Source organism: Anser cygnoides, chromosome 2, assembly GCF_040182565.1.
Source record: "Anser cygnoides isolate HZ-2024a breed goose chromosome 2, Taihu_goose_T2T_genome, whole genome shotgun sequence".
Classification (NCBI taxonomy): domain Eukaryota; kingdom Metazoa; phylum Chordata; class Aves; order Anseriformes; family Anatidae; genus Anser; species Anser cygnoides.
Window position 1 is genome coordinate 426,184 of NC_089874.1, and position 18,135 is coordinate 444,318.

General features: G+C 62.9%; 1 protein-coding gene across 3 annotated transcripts in view; it reads right to left on the bottom strand.

The window, feature by feature from the left end:
* AGAP3 (ArfGAP with GTPase domain, ankyrin repeat and PH domain 3) overlaps positions 1 to 18,135 on the bottom strand; it is a 141,078-nt gene that overhangs the window by 88,366 nt on the left and 34,577 nt on the right. For 2 of the 3 annotated variants that reach the window (XM_066991318.1, XM_066991319.1), the window contains exon 2: positions 870 to 928. In XM_066991318.1, the coding sequence (XP_066847419.1) occupies positions 870 to 928 (59 nt within the window). Of the gene's footprint in view, positions 1 to 869; positions 929 to 11,702; positions 12,605 to 18,135 lie in introns of those variants that run through there. The other variant, XM_048053331.2, reaches the window with a different exon arrangement.

Here is an 18,135-nt window from a genome sequence, read left to right on the forward strand (position 1 = left end):
GAAATGCTTGGTGTCCTGCCCACCCAGCCATCCCCTGCACCACTGTCCCCTGGGCTCACTCCTTGGCAGAGCACCGCTCACCAGTCTGAAGCTCACTGCCACCAGAAGGGAGGTCCTGCTTCCCCCCCCTGGCCCCACGCATGGCTGCTGGCTCTCGTGCCCACCAGCCAGCTCGGCTTGAGCAGACACCACCCACATCCTCCAGCACCCGTGGCCCACGCCAGCTCGGACAGCCCCAGCGAGCAGGCACGCGCCACCAGCAGCGACCAGTGGTGGAAATGCCTCCAGGCTCAGAGGCGCTGCGCCCTGAGGCCAGGTCCCCGTCGCAGGAGGCCCACGCGATCAGGGCTGTGCGGGGGGCGAGATGGGCACGGAGGCAGCAGACACCGTGTCCCCCTCTGGTGTTCACCCGACAAGCAGGTGAGGACGCCTGGTAACAGAGTGCTGCAGGAAACCCACCCCACGCTGACAAACCGCAGAGCTTGGTGCCTTCTGTCGAGCAGAACAAAGCACCAGAGGTGATGGCTTCATCCCATCGGTATCCCTCTGCGGCAGGGATATCTTGGGGCTCTGGGACGGCTGGGAATTATGGCTCCGTTGTGGCCAGCAGGAAGGGTGAGGCGCTCAAATACTGCCTTTGGACCTCTGCACCCGAGTGCTCTCCCAGACCACCAACCCCTCCTGCACAAGTGTGACCCACTGAGAAACCCTCACCTTCCCCCAGCACAGCGGGAGCCCCAGCTCCTCCCTCTGAGGCCGAAACCCCTATGCAAATTCACTCAGCCACAGGAAAACATGGGCTTTCCTTGGGGGTTTGGAGAAGCATCAGAGAACCAGGGGTATCTGAGGCACGAGTCGTGGGTACTCACCACCTTCAGCTCAGGCACCGAGCGACTCAGGGTCCATTCCTGGCTGTTCACAAACGAATCTGCAGAACAGAGAGGAGAAATCATCACGACAGGTCACCAGTGTCCCTCAGGATCCCTCCGGAGCCTCCGCCATGCCCACCCTGCTCACGAGAGCCAGGAGACCTGTGGCTCAGCCCCCCCACCCGCTCCAGCGCCGGCGGAGCCATGCGAGGCCCGACACCGCCTGTGCCTGGCGGCCCTGGAGCCGCAGCTCAGGACAGAAGGAGCGGCCAGCCCAGGGCAGGAGGCAGCGCGGAGCTCACGGCGCACGGGGCAGCTCCCTCCTCCCCCGCAGCAGTGCAGAAAGCCTTACAGCACCCCTCCCCGAGGCACACGGGGTGCGGGGAGCTCCAGGGAGCAGCCCCCTGTGGGGACATGGGACACGCACCCCTGCACCGAAGGCGCCCAGCGGGGTGCCCCGAGCACTGCGCTGGCGCTGCAGTACCAGCGGGCTGTATGCAGTGCGGATAAGGAGCTGAGGCATGTCATAATACATGTTCTCGACTGAAAGTGAACACAATTAATTACGTGCACGTTATGTAATTTGCAGAACAGCGCAATAGGCTTACGAAGGTTGTAACAACCAGGAACAGCTCTGAGTGGCACAGGAAGCACCCTCCTCCTGCCACAGAAATCACAAACCCTTCATTTACATCTAAACCATCCCTAGGAGCTGGCCGAACAACAGACTTCCCAAATAAAACCAGACACACTGGAGGAGGAGCAGGAGACTGGAGAACACCTCAAGTACCAGCAGTTGCTAGCAGCCACTCCTAGCAGACTTGGTGTACTGCGTTTGCCTTAGGAGAGGCATCCTACACCCCAGGCTGAGACGGCTGCAGGGTGGGGGGTTAAACAGAAGAGCAGCACTTGCTGTCTGTTAACAGCATAAAAGTGACAGGGGTTTTTAGAGAGCAGAAACCTGTGCATGCTTCTCTAGGAACATGTAACGAACGTGGTGTAGTCAGACCGTCACGGAAATGAAACTCTCAGGCAGGCCTAAAAGGGAAGAGGCGAGTCCGCGAGCTGTTGAACACGCCAGCACGGTGCCAGGGCGGTGCCAGCGCGGTGCCAGGGCGGTGCCAGCGCGGTGCCAGGGCGGTGCCAGCGCGGTGCAGCCCTGCGGGTCACCCGGGGCTGCCACCACGAGGGGCGGCCCTGGGCCTGCCCCGCTGCCCGTCCCCCGCTCCCTGCACCGCACACTGTCGGAGCGACGGCTTCTGGGCTTCGCCCCCGGCCGCCGCAGGGCACCGCACGCTGAAACCAGCCGTGGCGCTGGCAGGATCGAGGAGCAGGCCGGGCTCTCCAGCCCCGCCAGGAGCCAGCCGACGGCCATCCCTTGCCCTCACAGCTCCCGGGGGGAGCTGAGCACACGACTCCGACAGCCGCAGCCCCTTCTCCTCTCCAGGCTAATCCATCTCAGACAGCCTGCTCCGGCCAGCCCAGGACAGCGGGGATGCTCAGCCCACAGCTTCTCCATGGCCGCGGGGCCCTGCCCGCAGTGCCCGCATGCCGTGTGCCGCGGAGAAGCGCCAAGCGCCACGGCGCCTGCGGCACAGCGCTCACGCAGCCACCGGCACCGCGGGCCGCAGCACTTTTCCCATCGTGTCAAAAACGGGAAGAACGCGGTGCTCGTACCTAGAAGTTACCATCCGTACACTCATTTATCAGCACTAACGTTTCAGAAACTACAGACAAATGGAACGCACGTCTGACGCAGGAACACAAGGGTGCTCATCGCCATCGTGACGGTTTGTAAGAGGAGTTGTTTCTTTGGGGTCTCTCTTGCCCACCTGTTCTTTCTTTCTGTTACAGGAAAAGTTTTAAGGCAGGAGCAAAACCTTTATAAAAGTAACTATTAAAGAGAAAGAGGAAAATGACAAGTTCTGGAGCCCTTTCAAAAAGGCGAGAGACAACACAGCTGGGTTTCCAAACACATTACATAGTCTAAAAAAAGGTATCACCTCCTCCCGTAACTTTTGCTCTGCTTAGTTCCTTTGTTGGTTAACCACGGTGGTTAAAGCAGCATTGCAGCATTACTACTTTCTGCTTTACTGGCATCCCCTCCCTCCAGACCAGACAAAGGCAGCACACTTGCACTGTTTGACTACGCATACTATTTCCTTGAACTGCGAAAAACTGGCAAAAATCAGGCATAATTTTCCAGAGATTTTGAACGGAGCATAAGTAAAACCCACTTGTTGACTTGGCTTTAAAACAGAGAGAGGCAGAGAGAGAGACCCGGAGAGGGCAGGCTGTTCTCTTGCCTCTTCCTGTTCTTGGATGCTCAGGAGAGAGAAAACAGGTGAATTTTTGCTAGCTGCCTCCTTGCTAACTATTCTAACATGTCTTTTTTTAAGCAAGGTTCAGGAGTTCATTGACAACAGATTTTTAACTTGCTGTGGAGGCCTCTGAGTAAATCCCAACACAAATAAACTGTGACGCAGTGCCAATTTAGCTATATCGAGCCATGTAACACACTCAATTAACAAACACTATTAGCGCGCCTAACCCAAGGCGCCGACGTTCGACCCGTGCTCCCTGCTCGCCACCGGCTGCCAGCACGGGCAGCGCCTGCACCGCAGCCCGGGGCAGACGTGTATGCGCGGTGATGCCGCCGTGGTCCCGGCACGCCGGCTCTGCCCAGCCCCGCTCCCTGGGTGCCGGCACCTCACCGCCTGCACCCCGCAGCGCAGGTCGATGCCGAGCCACGCAGGGCAAGGCCCTTCCCGCGCCGGCCCGCTGGTCGCAGGCAGTAAGGGCGCACGGTACCACCCTCCGCTGTCTGCAGCCCTGATCTCTGCGGCTCGGGCATCTCCTGAGCCTCGTCTGGTGCGGCTGTTTAGTACGCTTGTTCCGTCCCCTTTTAAAACCACATCAAATTTCACTTCCGTATTGCTCTTTAACAAGGAGTTTCAGGAGTGTAAATACACATTCCTTGAAAACCCGATTTCTTGTTTGTTTTGGGCTTGACTTCACTGATCTGCCCTGCCCTTGTACCAGAGAGCAAACTAGCTTCTCCAGCCACCCTGATCACCACCGCCCCCGGTTTCACCGCTGACTCCTCTTTTCTGCGTGGCAGGCTCCCAGCCTGCCCGCCCTCTGCTGTCCTCCGCTTCCCCCCTGCTCCGGCACACCTCGTTCAGACGAAGCAGACAAGCCCACTGCCCGTGCTGAGCACCTCAGCATCGCACCCGCAGCAGGAGAACAGAGGGCTGTTCTGGGAAGTGTCACTGTGCGACCAGCCCTGCCCACACCACCCCGCCGCTCCCCCACCGATCAGCCGGCTGGAGCAGCACGGCACGCTGCCGGCACACTGCGGGCTGGATACCTCCACGGCACGTGCTCACGACAGTACAGCTGACCCCACTCGTATTCCAATGCCCAGGAAGGTAACAGCAAGTGCTTACTGACTACATGGCAGAAGGAACAAAGACTAGAGTGGAAGTGGCCTTGAACTGAAGACAGGCACAGCATCGCTTCAAAATCAGCTGGAAATGTTTCTGAGACACAAATCTTAGAGGGGCCAACTCCAGCTGTGCTTCACCTCCAAAGCCAGAGGCTCAGATGTCAGGAACAGAAGGCCTTGTGTCCATCTGCCATCACAAGCTGTACATGTACACATGAACCTTTCCACTAAAATTCCCTTCCTTCAGGAAGACGTCCTATCCTCATTTCCAACTGCCTACAATGGAGGAGCCACCAGGGCACAGCAGATAGCTCTTTCTGCTCAGTGGGAATCTGTGGTGCTCCCGGAGCCGGCCGGGCACCTCCTGCCTCACGGAGTGACCCCGGTGGGCTTCCCCCATGGCCACGTGCACTGACCCACTCACCCTCTGACCTTCCTGATCAGCTGAAGGATGCAGTGCCGGAGGGGTCTTCTGCCACCAGGACTGGTGACGAAGCATGGCAGTGCCTGGACACAGCAGCGAAGTGATGCGAGGAGGCTGGGCGTCCTGGCACACTTGGGTTTGCCCGTCTGGGACCAGATGTCTTTGGCACTGTCCTCTGCCTTCACCTCATGGCATGCCTGGGAAACTTTCCAGCTCCTGCCAGAGGCGGGAGTGCGGAACCAGCGTCACGGTGTCCTGCAGCAAGCCCTCCAACACACCTCTGCCCAACACAGTGCCAAGTGAGCCGGTCTTGTGCAGAAGAAAGGAGGCTATGCTGGAAGAGCATTCCAACCGAGTTTCACCTTCACTCTGAACTACTGCCACTGACCGGTTGTTCTTCAGTTTTGGCTTCACACGGCCTTCAAGCAGAGTTTGGGGGCTTTCTTAAACCATGCCCTGAAAGCTGAAACTTCTCATAACCAGGAGGCATTAGTGTCAGGGTCCCCAAACTACTTAGTTAACAGAGCAACATTCTCACACATACACTTCTAGTACTCCTTACAGACCACAGGGAGAAGCTTGGCTCTGGCCCTCAAAAAGAGGAAAAAAATGCCTTTGTCTGCATCGACCAGCAGCCCATAGCACTATGCCTCCTCCTGCCCCAAGCAAGATGCGGCACTTCCTGCAGCACCTGAAGAATCGCCCTTTCTACACCGTTCCCACCTACCGCCCGAGACAAGGTCCTCAAGACCACCCGCTCGCCCAGAAGCGCGAGGACCTGGAGCACGACCCAATTCCACGCTGCCAGCCGCGGTGCGCGCCCCAGCTGAGCCTTACAAACCCGCCACCGCAGCCGGCCGCCCAGCCACCCTTACGCCCCACCGTTCTGCTCCCCGCACGCACCCGTCGCCTCTCCCAGTGCACGGACACGCAGCCCGGCACGACGTGCCGACATCCGCACGGCCTGCCCTGCAGTCCTGCCCCATGCAGGCGCTGCAGCCACGTCGCCCTGCACCGCCCCGCGCCCCGCGGCCCCCCCGGACAGGCAGCCCCCGTGCCCGGCTGTGGGGAGCTGCCCTGCTCGCTCCGTTTCCGTGCGCTGCTTTCCCCATCCACCCGCTCCTCCTCACAGCAAGTGAAAGCAGCCGCCGTGTGCGGGAGGGGCGGATGAAATCCGTGAAGCTGTCAGAAAGGCACCTCAAGAGCGGTTTCTCAACCACCCAAAACAGCCATAGGCCAAGTAACCTGACTGTCGAAAGAAGCTGACACAGCTCGCTGATGTCAGCTCCGTCCATCCCCAGCGTTCCTCGTTCACTACTAAACCGCAGCCCATGGAGGCTCCCTGCCTCTCACCTGCCTGAGCTCTGTGCCACCGCATGCTCCGTCCCCGTCAGTTACGCGTTCAAATTAACGCAAGGAGATCCTTCGGGGTGTGGGGGTCTCCCTGCTGGTGACACTATTCCCCTCCCGCCCGCGTCCCGCACTGAGCGGGGCAGGGTGCGATGCCGGCCACTTGGGCACCGTCCCTGCTGGAAGAAGCGACCGCAGCCTTCTCCAGGGGAGAGGCAGCGAACACGTGGAAGCACACACGAAGCCAGCAGACAACGTGACCTATCCGCCCAATGCATGAACACCCACTACCCAAAACCCAGGCGGGCAGTTCCGCGTTAGCACCTTCCCCGCAGTGCCAGCGCCTTGGCACGAGCTGGTTCAGCACAGATTGTCTCCAGCTGGGCTAACACCCTCATGAACCATCCTCCCCCTCATCGCTGGGGCTCGTGTAGACACAGGGGAGTAGTGATTCACTCCATTAGCTGCACTGCTGGACTACCTGTATTGTTTAGTATTTCACATTAAAACACACCCAGTCACTCTTCCTCCCTCTTCTTTGTTATTTAATAATACAGAAGAGACCAGACTGTCAGCCCTGTGGCTGAATACCTTCCCCAGGCGCATCTGACCTCCAAAGCAGAAGCAGTGGACTCACGGCACCACTTGGATGCTGAGTGCCGTTGCACAGCCACATGGTGGCCTTGGTCTGAGGCACAAGGCACAGCCACGCCAGAGGGGCGACCGACCTGACCTCTCCCTGGAAAAGGAGATTCAGGCCCACCGCCTCCTCTCGGCGAGGTCTCCCGGCACAGCTCTACGCGCCAGAAGGCGACACGCATACCGAAGGACGGGTACACGCAAGGCCCCCGCCGCGAGCAGGAGCAGACGTGAGGCAGGCACTCTGGCAGCCGCCGCCTCTGTCAGTTAGGCCGGGCACCATCAGTGGCCGGCAGACGGACCGCGGCTGGGGGCCCCAACCGCGTCACACGCTAGGAAGGGAAGAGCCGAACCCTCCAGCACAGAGGGTGCTCCCAACAGCTCCACCCGCCTTCACAGAACACCCAGCGCGAACGCAACCATGGCAGTGCCGGCCCTCTGCTGCTTGCACCCATTGCTGCTGCAAAGCTGGGAGGAGAACGGGCCCTGCCCCCTTGCAGACGGACCTCTTCGTAGGATGAAGCGCAGCAGGTTCACCTACCTTGTGCTTCAGGAGAGTGAGTGCCAGGCACATCTGGCCTCCGCGCACAGCAACTAATAATTAACCACCTCATTATCCAAGCCACTGTGGAACTAACTCGGACACTGAAACCCTGGACATTAAAACCAGCTTCGAAAGCAGGTCAGAGGCCGAACAAACACAGAGGTGCCCACACAAACCAAGTTCCAAAGTACCCACCCGCCCACACAAGCGGATAAAAGGGCAGCAGAGCGCTACAAGCCTGGGCAGAGCCACCTCTCCCAGGCCGGGCTTGATAAAGCCTCAACCTGGCAATGCTGGCAGGGAGAGAGATTTCTGCAGGTCAAGGGCCTCCACACGCAAGGCTGGTGTTCCTGTCAGGGAGCTCAGCTGGTGCAGAGACCGTGTGTGGGATGCGTTCTTCGCAAGGATTATCTCACCAGAGCTTTAAATATTCAGCAGCAGTGAAGGGAGAGAATCTTGTGTACCTCTGGAAAAGAAGCGTGCCATTATCAACTTCCACCCTCGTTTCTTAGCGATACTGCGGGCAGCAGCAGCTCGGGCACCTGCCCTGCCGTCACCCAACGTGTACTGGGCAGCGCACGTGCTGTGGAGGGTTTGTCCCAGGCCTCCCGGAGCCTACTACCCGCCAGTCCACGTCCAAACGCTCGCAGACCAAGGAACGTCACCGAACCCTGTGGGCCCTGACAGCCGGAGCCTGCTGGAGGAGACGGCCCTCCCCGCCAGTGACCTGCAGTCACAGACAACCCACCGCCTTCCCAACGCGAGTGCTGTGCCGGGGACTCACTTCACCAGTAAAAACCTGCTCCAAGTATGTCTGACTTCAGCTCTAGCTGTTTAAACCCACAAGCCAAGGCAGGTTAAGATTAAAAAGGCACTGTTTTTTGAAGTTCCCCCTTCCTATGGATATCTGAAGACTGCAATCAAACACCTCTGCACCTACTGCACACATCTCCTGCGACCCTGCCCTGAGAATTAGGCGTTTCTGTGTCCCCACAACTCCTTCCTCGGTACCTTCCGGATTTCCAAGTTTTTCTGAAGCGTGGACACCAGGCTGGGCTCAGCGTCCGACGCACAGTCTCCAAACTCATCATGCCATCTTTGCTCCTCACCAAACTCTCCCCGCTAAGCTCAGGCAGGTACTAACAAGAGATGATACATATCATTATCTACTCAACTCGCTATGCAAACTTCACCTTATTAATATGAAAACACCTTCCCCTTCTCCCGGTAGTCTTCTCTCACACAACAGCCTACACGTTAGTCCTCTGCATGGTCAAACACCGAACAGAGGAGCAGAGGGAGTTACCTCAAAACCTTAAGGCACCTTAAAAAAGCAGACCATCTTTCTGAAAGATGGGAATATGGTTGCAAGGAACACTTCCTGAGCTGCGGAGTCCAGATGCCGCTGCCAGAGCTGCTGTACCCTTTATGCGATCCCTCCATGAGCAGGGAAAACTTCAACCCCAAGCCTGCGCAGCCTTCCCAAGCCTGTCAGAGCACTCCTTCAGAACCGCGCCAGCTGAGACCTGGAAACGTTCCTCTGAACCGCCGACCGCTGTTATTTGTGGTCAGTCCAAAGTGGCTGGACTTTGTGCTGACTTTGTTCCAGCTCCAAGGGCTCTCGTCCTTCCTTGCTGTATTTACAGAAAATCACATCCCCTGCCAGCCTTCATTCTGATACACCAAGAAAAGCTCTTCAACTCTTTCAGGCAACAAATTCTGCCTTGCCCTGATCGTCCCTCCCTGTGCTTGGTCCAGGCTGGACCCCTGCATCAGCAGGGAGCCAGCGCTGCGCACGGAGCCCAGAGGAGGTCTCAGCAAGGCTTGCAGAAGAGCACTGGGACCGTCCTCTGGAGTCCGACGGGCCTTTGGGAATGCCTACACAGCAGAGCGCTGCGCTGGGCCGGTATCTGAGCTTGCTATAAACAAAATCCTCCCAGTACTGGGAACAGGGTAGCAAAGTTGGCTTGGATCCCTGCCTGGACTAATATACCCAACTTTTCCAACGAGCTGATAACCGCAACTGCAGCTGCACCCCCCTGGGAGGGCATGTTGGGACTACGGTAGCAACTTTCCTAGGGCTAAGGTAGGCAGCGCTAGTGTAAAGCATCAAAGTTTTTGAAGTGCTGAGCATGTGTTACAAACACTATTGGCCTACAAGCCTGAAACAGGAGCAGGGCAGAGATCTCCAGTACGGCCACGCTGGAGCAGTACTGAGACTGTCCGTGTCCAACCTACAGCTTCCCGGCTCGGAGGCTCACAGCTCCCCCTGAGCCAGAGCCCACAGACCAGCACGCTTCATGGAGAGACGGGACATATAAAACAGGACAAACAGCAGCTTTAGCCTGCAGACGTCATGGCTGCTTCTTCACATCTCATTGACACAGAACAGCGTATCTTGACCAAGTTAAAACCAGGCAGCTAACAACAAAACTGGTGTTCTGAGCGAGGAGCAAACCAAAGCGTCAACTCTACAGCTCCGGCAAGTGGTGCTTGCTCTGCCACAGTGAGTGGCAGCCCCTCAGCCAGCCTGGAAAGGTTATCCCCAGGCTCCAGCACAGGCCACAGGGGGAAATGCTCAGCCCTGGCCAGCAGTGGTCTCTCATCAGCCAGCTGATCGCCGCCAGAGAGGGCTCCAGGCCCTCTCCAGTGCCCCTGGTAAAGCACCACCGGGCTCTCCAGCAGATGGACCCAAAGGGAGCCCCTACCTGTCCCAGCCCAGTAACCAGGTGAGGCGCGAGGACACCGGCACAAGCAAGCAACCTCAGCTGCTCCCCTGGGAATGCAGCAGAAGGGCTGGCGGGTGCTGGCGCAGCTCCTGCTGGAAGCCGCCGGCAAGCAGGAACAGGCCCCCTGCCGCACGGGCAGGGCCTGGCCCTCCCTGCCCGGATACACCCACATTCCCCAGCCATGAGCGCAGCCTCCCCTTGCCTGGGAACCTCCCGCCACCCAGCCCCAGCACCGCGCCCGGCCCCGGGCACCCCTGCCAGCCAGCAGGGGCCCTGCAGGAGGAGGGCTCCGCAGGGGAGCACAGCCAGGCACCCTACGGCACGCAAAGGCAGTCCCGGCCACTCGGCCGGAGCCTACACACCGGACCTTCACCTGGAAGGCACAGTGAGCCCCGAAGACAAAGGGACCGGCAGGAACGAGCTCCTTGAGCTCCCCAGCCAGCACCCGTGCGGCAGCGAAGCTCAGGCTGCAGCAGAGCTGCTCCTGCGCTCAGCCCCCAGGGCCGGCCCTGCTGGGGAGCGCCTGGGCACGGTGCTGCCCTGGGTGCCCGCAGCTCCTCAGGGAGCCCCCCAGCCCAAATCCACCCCTCTGGCACACGAGCCAAGCCGGGGAGTTGCTTCCACGAGGCCAGGACTCGGGAACCCTGCGATGGAAACCCAGAGCAGCTCGCGGGCGCCAGGAAGCGCTGCCCTGCCTGCCTGGAAAGTGGCAGGGCCCGAGCCCAGCCCCCCCGCTGTGTTCACCCTGCGCTCAATGCCTTAAAAAGCCTGCGGGAGCTGCGCACCTCCCGGCCCCTGCGCAGCTCCGCTCGCCCCGCGTGCTCGTGCCAGGGAACGGGGAACAGGACCGGGTGGGGAGGCGCAGGCAGCGCAGCCCCCACGGAGCCTGTACCAGCCCCGCAGCCCCAGCACCGGGAGCACAACCCACCGCAGCACGGCCCAGCGGTTGGTTAGCCAAGCGAGCAACGGCAGCTTCAGCTACCAGTCCATCGCAGGCACAGTCCCCGCAGGGGTCCTGCTCTCTGTCCCCCTGCCATGTCGCTCGGGAACCACCGCAGCATTTCGCAGGCTGCCCTGCGCCCCGCAAGCGCCCCCTGTTCCCGCTCACCCCAAGGCAAGACCCCTGCAGTCAGCACCCAGACAGACTCCGGCACCAGGGAAGTGCTTACAGGATGGGAACAGCACCTTTCTGTGCTCCCTAGCTCCTCATGCTGCTCCCTGCCTCTGCTCTGGTGGCCTCCCAAATCACTCAGCCCCCGCTCAGGAACAGGACCCCTGTCCCCCTCATGCAGGCAGGACATGAGTCTCAGTTCCCCCCGCTGCCCTGACCCCACTGCACAAGGCTCAGCTATCCCTGCCCTCGCTGGGACACCAACACGGCAAGGAGGACGTGGGACCCACGAGGCTAGGCAAGGGAAGGAACCCCTCACAGCATCTCCTCCAAGCCGGCCACGCTGCTGCTCCTTCAGCGCTCGTGACGGTGGCACCAGCACGCTGGGGCACCAGACGGCCCCACAGACGCCCACGCTTCCTCGCTGCAGCCGAGCTTTCCCGAGCGCGCACCCCGCGCAGCACCGAGACACGGCCAGGTGCCCGTGGCAGCCCAGGGACCCCAGCAGGGCCGGGCCACTGCCGCCCGCCCCGCCGGCACCGGGGGCTCCGCTCTCTCTGGGCCAGCGCCGCTCCTGCGCTCACTTACCCAGCGCTCGCAGCGGGCCGCTGCCCAGCAGGACGGGGTCGGCGCTGCCGTGGGGCTCCTTGGGGGAGGCGCTGCCGGTGCTGCCGCGCTCTCGCCTTCGGAAGCGGCTCGTGAGGAGTCTCCAGAGTCCCCCCGGCTGCCCGGGGTCCGCGTGCAGCCTGCCCCCGACCCTGGCCAGCTCCGGGTACAGCAGGTCCCGCTTGCTGGCGCAGGTGTGCAGGGAGCCGGCGTCCCCCTCGCTCTTGGTGCGGAGGCGCGCGGGGCGCAGGAGGCCCCCCGACTCCGAGCGCCGCAGCTCGTGGCCCCGCCGCAGGCGGAAGCTGAAGCTCTTGCGCAGGGCGCTGAAGTTCTTCCTGGGGCTCGGGCTGCTCCGGCCGCCGCCCCCGAAGAGGTTCCAGCGGCGGCTGCCCCACAGGGAGCCGCCCCGGAGGAAGCCGGGGCTCTCCGCGGGGTGCTGCGGCCGGGCCGACGGCAGGAAGGTCATGCTGCTGGGCCGCGGGCGCGGCGCCCCCCCGGCCCCGGGGCCGGCCCCCGAGGCGAGCGGCGCCCCCGCGCCCCCGCCGCCGTCCGCCTCCCGCCCGCGGGGCGGGCGCAGCCTGAAGAAGTCCAGCAAGCTGCCGCGGGCCCCGCCGGGGGGCGCGGGGGGCGGCAGGGCGCCGGCCGCCAGCCCGTTCCCCGCCGCGCAGAAGCTCTTGGGCCGGCGCCGCTGCTGCTGGGCGGCCTTGAGGGCGGCCTGGACGGCGGGGACGCCCTGCAGGTCCAGCGACTCGCAGACGCTGACGGCGCGGCGGGGGCTCGGCCGCGGGGGGCCCCGGCCCGCCTCGCTCCAGCGCCAGCCCTCCGCCATCGTCACCTGCGGGGCTGCCCCATGGCCCCGGGCCGCCCGCCGCTCTCGGCCGCCCGGCCCCGGGGACGCGGCGCAGCGGGGCCCCCCCCCGCGCCGCCCGCCGCCCGCCGGCTCCCACGCCGCGCCGGCATGCCCGGGCCGCGCTCCCGAGCGCCGCGGGCGGCGGGGCTGGGCCCGCCCCGGAACAGCAGCCGGGGCCGGGAACGGGGCCGGGAACGGGGCCGGCGACGGGGCCGGGGCCGCCCCGCGCGGCCGCGCCCTCCCCCGGCCGCCGGGCAGCGGGCAGCGGGCAGCGGGCACCGGGCGCTGCCCCGCGGCCCGGCCCCGGCCCCGCGCCCGCGGAGCCCTCCCGGGCCGGCCCCGCCGCCCGCCCGGCCCCGAGAGCGGTGCGGCCCCGGGAACCCCGCGGCCCCCCGGAGCGGCGCAGGGCCGGAGCCCCCCGCCCGGCCGCCCCCGCAGCTCGGGCCGCGGGCACGGCGGCGCTGCCCGCCCGCCCCCCCCGGAGCCCCGCCGGGAGCCCCCGCCGGTGGCAGCGCGGGGCCGGCAGGGGGCGGCAGCGCCCTCCCCGCCGCGGCCCCGGCGGCGCCACCCGGGCCCCGACACCGGGCACCGCGGCCGAGCCCCCGCTGCGGGCGGCGCCCGGGTGCGAGCTGCGGGGCCGGGCCGCGGCCGGCAGGGGCAGCTCCGTGCCGGGGCAGCTCCGTGCCGGGGCAGCTCCGTGCCGGGGCAGCTCCGTGCCGGGGCAGCTCCGTGCCGGCCACCCGCGGCGGAGGAGCCGGAGCTGTGCGGGGGCTCGGGCCCACGGCCGTTCCCGTACCGCCGTCGCCTTCCCTGTGCGGGCCGGCCGTGGCTGCCCCCCGACCCCCCCGGCGCTCCCCCGCGTGCAGCACCGCCGCCCCCCGCCCCCCTTTCCCTGTCTCAGCAGCACCCAGGAGCAGGGGGGGCTGCGCGGCTCCTCCTGAGGGCAGTTAGCCGCCGGCAGCACCAAACAGACAAACAGCGCCTCGGCACTACCCCCACAGCCCTCCCGACCCCGCTGCGCCCGCCGGAGGGGCCCGGTGCAGTGACTGCTGCGGAGGAGCAAGTGCCAGCCCCCAGCCAGAGCCCCGCTCCCATCTCCTGCCTGGGCAAGGCGTTTCTCCTGGATCGAGCGCAGCGCCGTTCAGCCCCGTCCCTCTCCCCAGTCCACCTCCTCCGGAGCCCCCCAGCAAAGCGGCTCTTCCACCTCTCCAACGCTCCCCACCCTGTCTCTAGCACGGCCCCAGGACCTCCTCCTCCTTTTTTCCTCCCCTTGGCTTTCCTCCCTCTCAGTGCAGGCAACATTCCCTGACCACTGCCAGCTTCAGCCCCCCCATCCCCACGGCACAGCCGCTGCTTCGCGTTGGCCAACAACCTGCTTCACTGGGGCACAACAACCCCAAGCAGCGCTCCAGGCTGGGAGAGTGAGTGGCTGGAAAGCTGCCTGGCAGAGAAGGACCTGGGAGTATTGGTGGATAGTCGGCTGAATATGAGCCAGCAGTGTGCTCAGGTGGCCAAGAAGGCCAACAGCATCCTGGCTTGTATAAGAAGCAGTGTGGCCAGCAGGTCTAGGGAGGTGATTGTCCCCCTGTACTCAGCTCTGGTGAGGCCACACCTCGAGTGCTGTGTTCAGCTTTGGGCCCCTCGCTACAAGAAGGACATGGACGTGCTCGAGCGAGTCCAGAGAAGGGCGACGAAGCTGGTGAGGGGTCTGGAGAACAAGTCTTACGAGGAGCGGCTGAGGGAGCTGGGCTTGTTCAGCCTGGAGAAGAGGAGGCTCAGGGGCGACCTCATTGCTCTCTACAGGTACCTTAAAGGAGGCTGTAGAGAGGTGGGGGTTGGTCTGCTCTCCTACGTGCCTGGTGACAGGACGAGGGGGAACGGGCAAAAGTTGCGCCAGGGGAGTTTTAGGTTGGATGTTAGGAAGAACTTCTTTACTGAAAGGGTTGTTGGGCATTGGGATGGGCTGCCCAGGGAGGTGGTGGAGTCACCGTCCCTGGGGGTCTTTAAGAGACGTTTAGATGTAGCCCTTAGTGATATGGTTTAGTGGGGGACTTGTTAGTGTTAGGTCAGAGGTTGGAGGGGGTGGTCTTGGAGGTCTCTTCCCACCTAGATGGTTCTGTGATTCCACAGGTTCTCCCAGCCCCCCAGGAGCGAGGCCACCATCACCGCAGGGCAGAAGCACAACTGCACCCGGCAGCCCCCTCCCTTGGTCCCAGGGCCTTTTCTTCCCTTTGCTTCTTTTCTCCCCTTACTTCTCTGCGTCTTTCAGACACTAACATCTCCCCTTCTGCGGTGTATTCTCCCCGCTGCTCCGTGCTGCCGGGGGGAGCAGCTCTCTAGACCGAGGATCATCGAGCAGACGCCCATCCCCGCAGCGTGCCAGCGCTCAGGACGGGACGCGTCCAGCTCCCCTTCTGCCCAGCCAGCGGGCACCGGCGCCTGGAGCTGAGCAGAAGGCGCCTGGTGACCCGCCAGACACGGCTCTGCCGTCTGTGCCAAGGTCACAGGAGCACACAGGCTGCCGGGCTGGATCCGACCCTCGCCCCCATCATCTGGTGCCCTGCCTGCAGGAGCACGGGGCTCGGCCGCGCTGCAGCCGGGAGCAGGGAGTCCTGCAGGCAGCAATTACGCGGGAATGTCTTCTGACAGGAGCTGAGCGCCAGACGAGGCTGTCTGGGGAGATCACGGCGTCTCCGTCAACGGAGAGGTCAGAATCGATCGGACAGACATCTGTCAGGAATAATTCAGACCCAGGTAATCAGCCTTTGGGCAGGAAACGAGACTAATAACCTCTCGAGGCCCTTGCCAACAGCCGCCTGCACAGCCCCACTCCCCGCCGTCGGGAGCTGCTCATGGAACGAGCAGGCCATCTCCATTCATCCCCTCCCCAAATCTTGGGCTTGTTTAACTTTTACTCTAACGACGCCAGATGGTGCACCTTCTGCATAACTCTGATCGCTTTAAAAAATTCTGGTAAGTTCTGGGCACGGAGGTATCACTGAGCCGCAAAACTGCGCACTGGGAAGGGCTTCAGGGCACGGAGCCTGACCCGCCTCGAAGAGCCTCCCCGAGCCCGCTGCTGCCTTCATCACCCCGCACCCTCCTCCTCCTCCCGGTGCCTGCCCCAGGCCCCCCTCCCGCACGTAAAGCCGACTTCTCCTGCCACAGCCATGCCAGACACGAAGAGCAGCAGGTTGCGTTCTCCTCTACAGCTACAAACGCGCTCAGAAACGGCAAGTTCCCCATAACCTGACACCGTCTCCTTCACTATTCCACTTAGATCATATTTTTACAGCTACTTATGTTTTAAATGCCCTCCTTTCGATTCTCTAGTTTGTCTACCACCTCTTTTTTTTTTTTTTTTTAGCTGCAGTGCCAGAACCTTGGCACAATATTCACTTGAGGTCTCCTGCAGCACTGGGAAGACATAAAAAACGAGCGTGCTTCTCGCATACATTTGCGCTGCTATATCCCAAGAAGGTATTTGCCTTTACAACAGTAACATCATGAAGATATTTTTACCTAATTAGCCTGTTACGAGGCAAAGGTTCTACATGCTACAGCACTGATACAAAACCCCTCGGCACTATTCCTGCAGAAAGAACAAGAGACACCTAAAAATAAACCAGAATAAAACTGAGCCTGAGACACAACCTCTGGAGGCAGAGGGCTGCAGCCAGGCACCGGCACCCCAGGGGCTGGCACGAGGGTGTCAGCACACGGCAGCGCACAGCTCCGGCTAGCTCGGCTGCAACAGAGGCCGACAGGGAACAGGACCGTAAAGAAGCCACCGGTGCTTCGAAACGGCCATCGCTGACACATGCCCGACGCACCGCTCCTCGTCTGCGAGTCTCTTCTCAGGCAGCCTGCTCGGCTGATTACACCGCTCTGACTGTCACCGTGTGCGTCCCTGCTGCGTGGGGAAGGTGACGCTATCCGAGCTCACCAGCAGGGATCAGCACCCTCCCGGGAAGGCGGCTGCTCCTCCAGTCCCCTGTGCCATGCGAGTCTCCAGAGGAGCTCTGGCACGCGGGATGTAGCAGGGACATCGCGCCTTTGTAGTCCTGACCCGGGGCAGGTGCCTGGGGACAGAAGCAAGTCAGTCTCTTAGCAGGACTTTTATGAGTCGCGCCCTTGTTACAAATATTATGGCAATGAACATCTGGCTTAAATTAACAAAAGACATGAGAGGCTAAACAACAGCTGCACTGGAAGTCAGTCTGAAAACGAGGGAACTTTCCACTGCTGGCTGCTCCCCAGGATGAAGTCCAGGGTGGGGCCCCTGGAAAAAAGTCTGAACCGTGACTGCTCAGCTGTTCCGCTTCGCCCCCCCAGGACTAACCAGCACCGGTATTTCTGCCCCGGCTGCGTGCAGATGCAGAGGTTTTGTTCCAAGCGGACAATTCACCTGGGACAGCTGCTGGCACCGCTCGATTCAAGGTGCTGCTGCTCTGCAGAGGGGCCCGAGTCTGGAGGCACCCTTGCAGCAAGCCCTGCGTTAAGCACGGACCTGGGGCTGGAAGAGCAGCGAGAACGCCCCAGCAGCTGGGGACAGAGGGGCGAGGTTCCCAGCACTGACAGAGCCGTAAGGCGCCAGCCCCCGGCAGATGCTGGCAGCAGATCAGGGCAGGCCAGACCCCGCCAAGCCCAGGGGGACGTGCCCGCGGGGCTGCAGCAAGTGCCTGAGGCCGGCAGCCCCCAGACAGCCCACGCCAGCGGTGGGACCCTGGGCAGGCACCCACAGAGCGCTGCCGGGACACGGGCACCGGCCAGGGCACGGTGACAAAGCCGCGCACACGACAGGCTGCAGGGTGCCCAGGAACTGCAGCACGCGGTCTCCAGCCCGTCCCAGGCCAAGGCTGCGGAGCAGAGGGCTGGGGGCAGCGCTGTGGGACAGCGGCCGAGCCCGCCCGCGCTGCGGGAGCACCCGGCGCCGTGCCAGGAGCTGCCAGGCTCTGCAGCTACGCATTGGGAATACTGATGAGGCTGAGCCCGCATCGCAGCCCACGTGGGGGCTGTGGGGCGTGCGGCACCACGGCCCCCGCAGCCCCGCGGCACAGCCCGCCCGGCCGCACGCAGCCCCACGCACGTCACAGCCGGCAGCCGGCACACGGGGCTGGGGGGGCCAGGCCCTGCCTGCTCACCCCGCAGGGCTGGAGCAGATCCGTCCTCTGCCCCAGGGGTGGGGGGCAGAAAGCGGCTGTCACGTTTCTCCCCAAAGCCTGGGGACACCCACAGCTCCGACCCGGCCGCAGCGGGGGCTCTGGGGGACCGGCTCGTGCACCCGGCACAGCCAGAGACAGCAGATCGCACCAGCCTGGCCAGCCCTGCCCGGCCACCGCCGCCTATCCACAGACAGCCCTCCTCCATCTGCAGAACACCCACCCTGCAGGCTCCCGGGGTCTCAGACCTGGAGAAACCGCTCATTCCTCCAAGCCTGAGCTCCCGCTCTGTGTCACAAAGCCCCCGCTTGCTGCCCTCGCTGCTGGCTGCGGCACAAGCGCAGGGGAGCGCCCCTCGCCCCGACCACCCGCGCCGCACCGCCACAGCCCCACACCGCCGGTC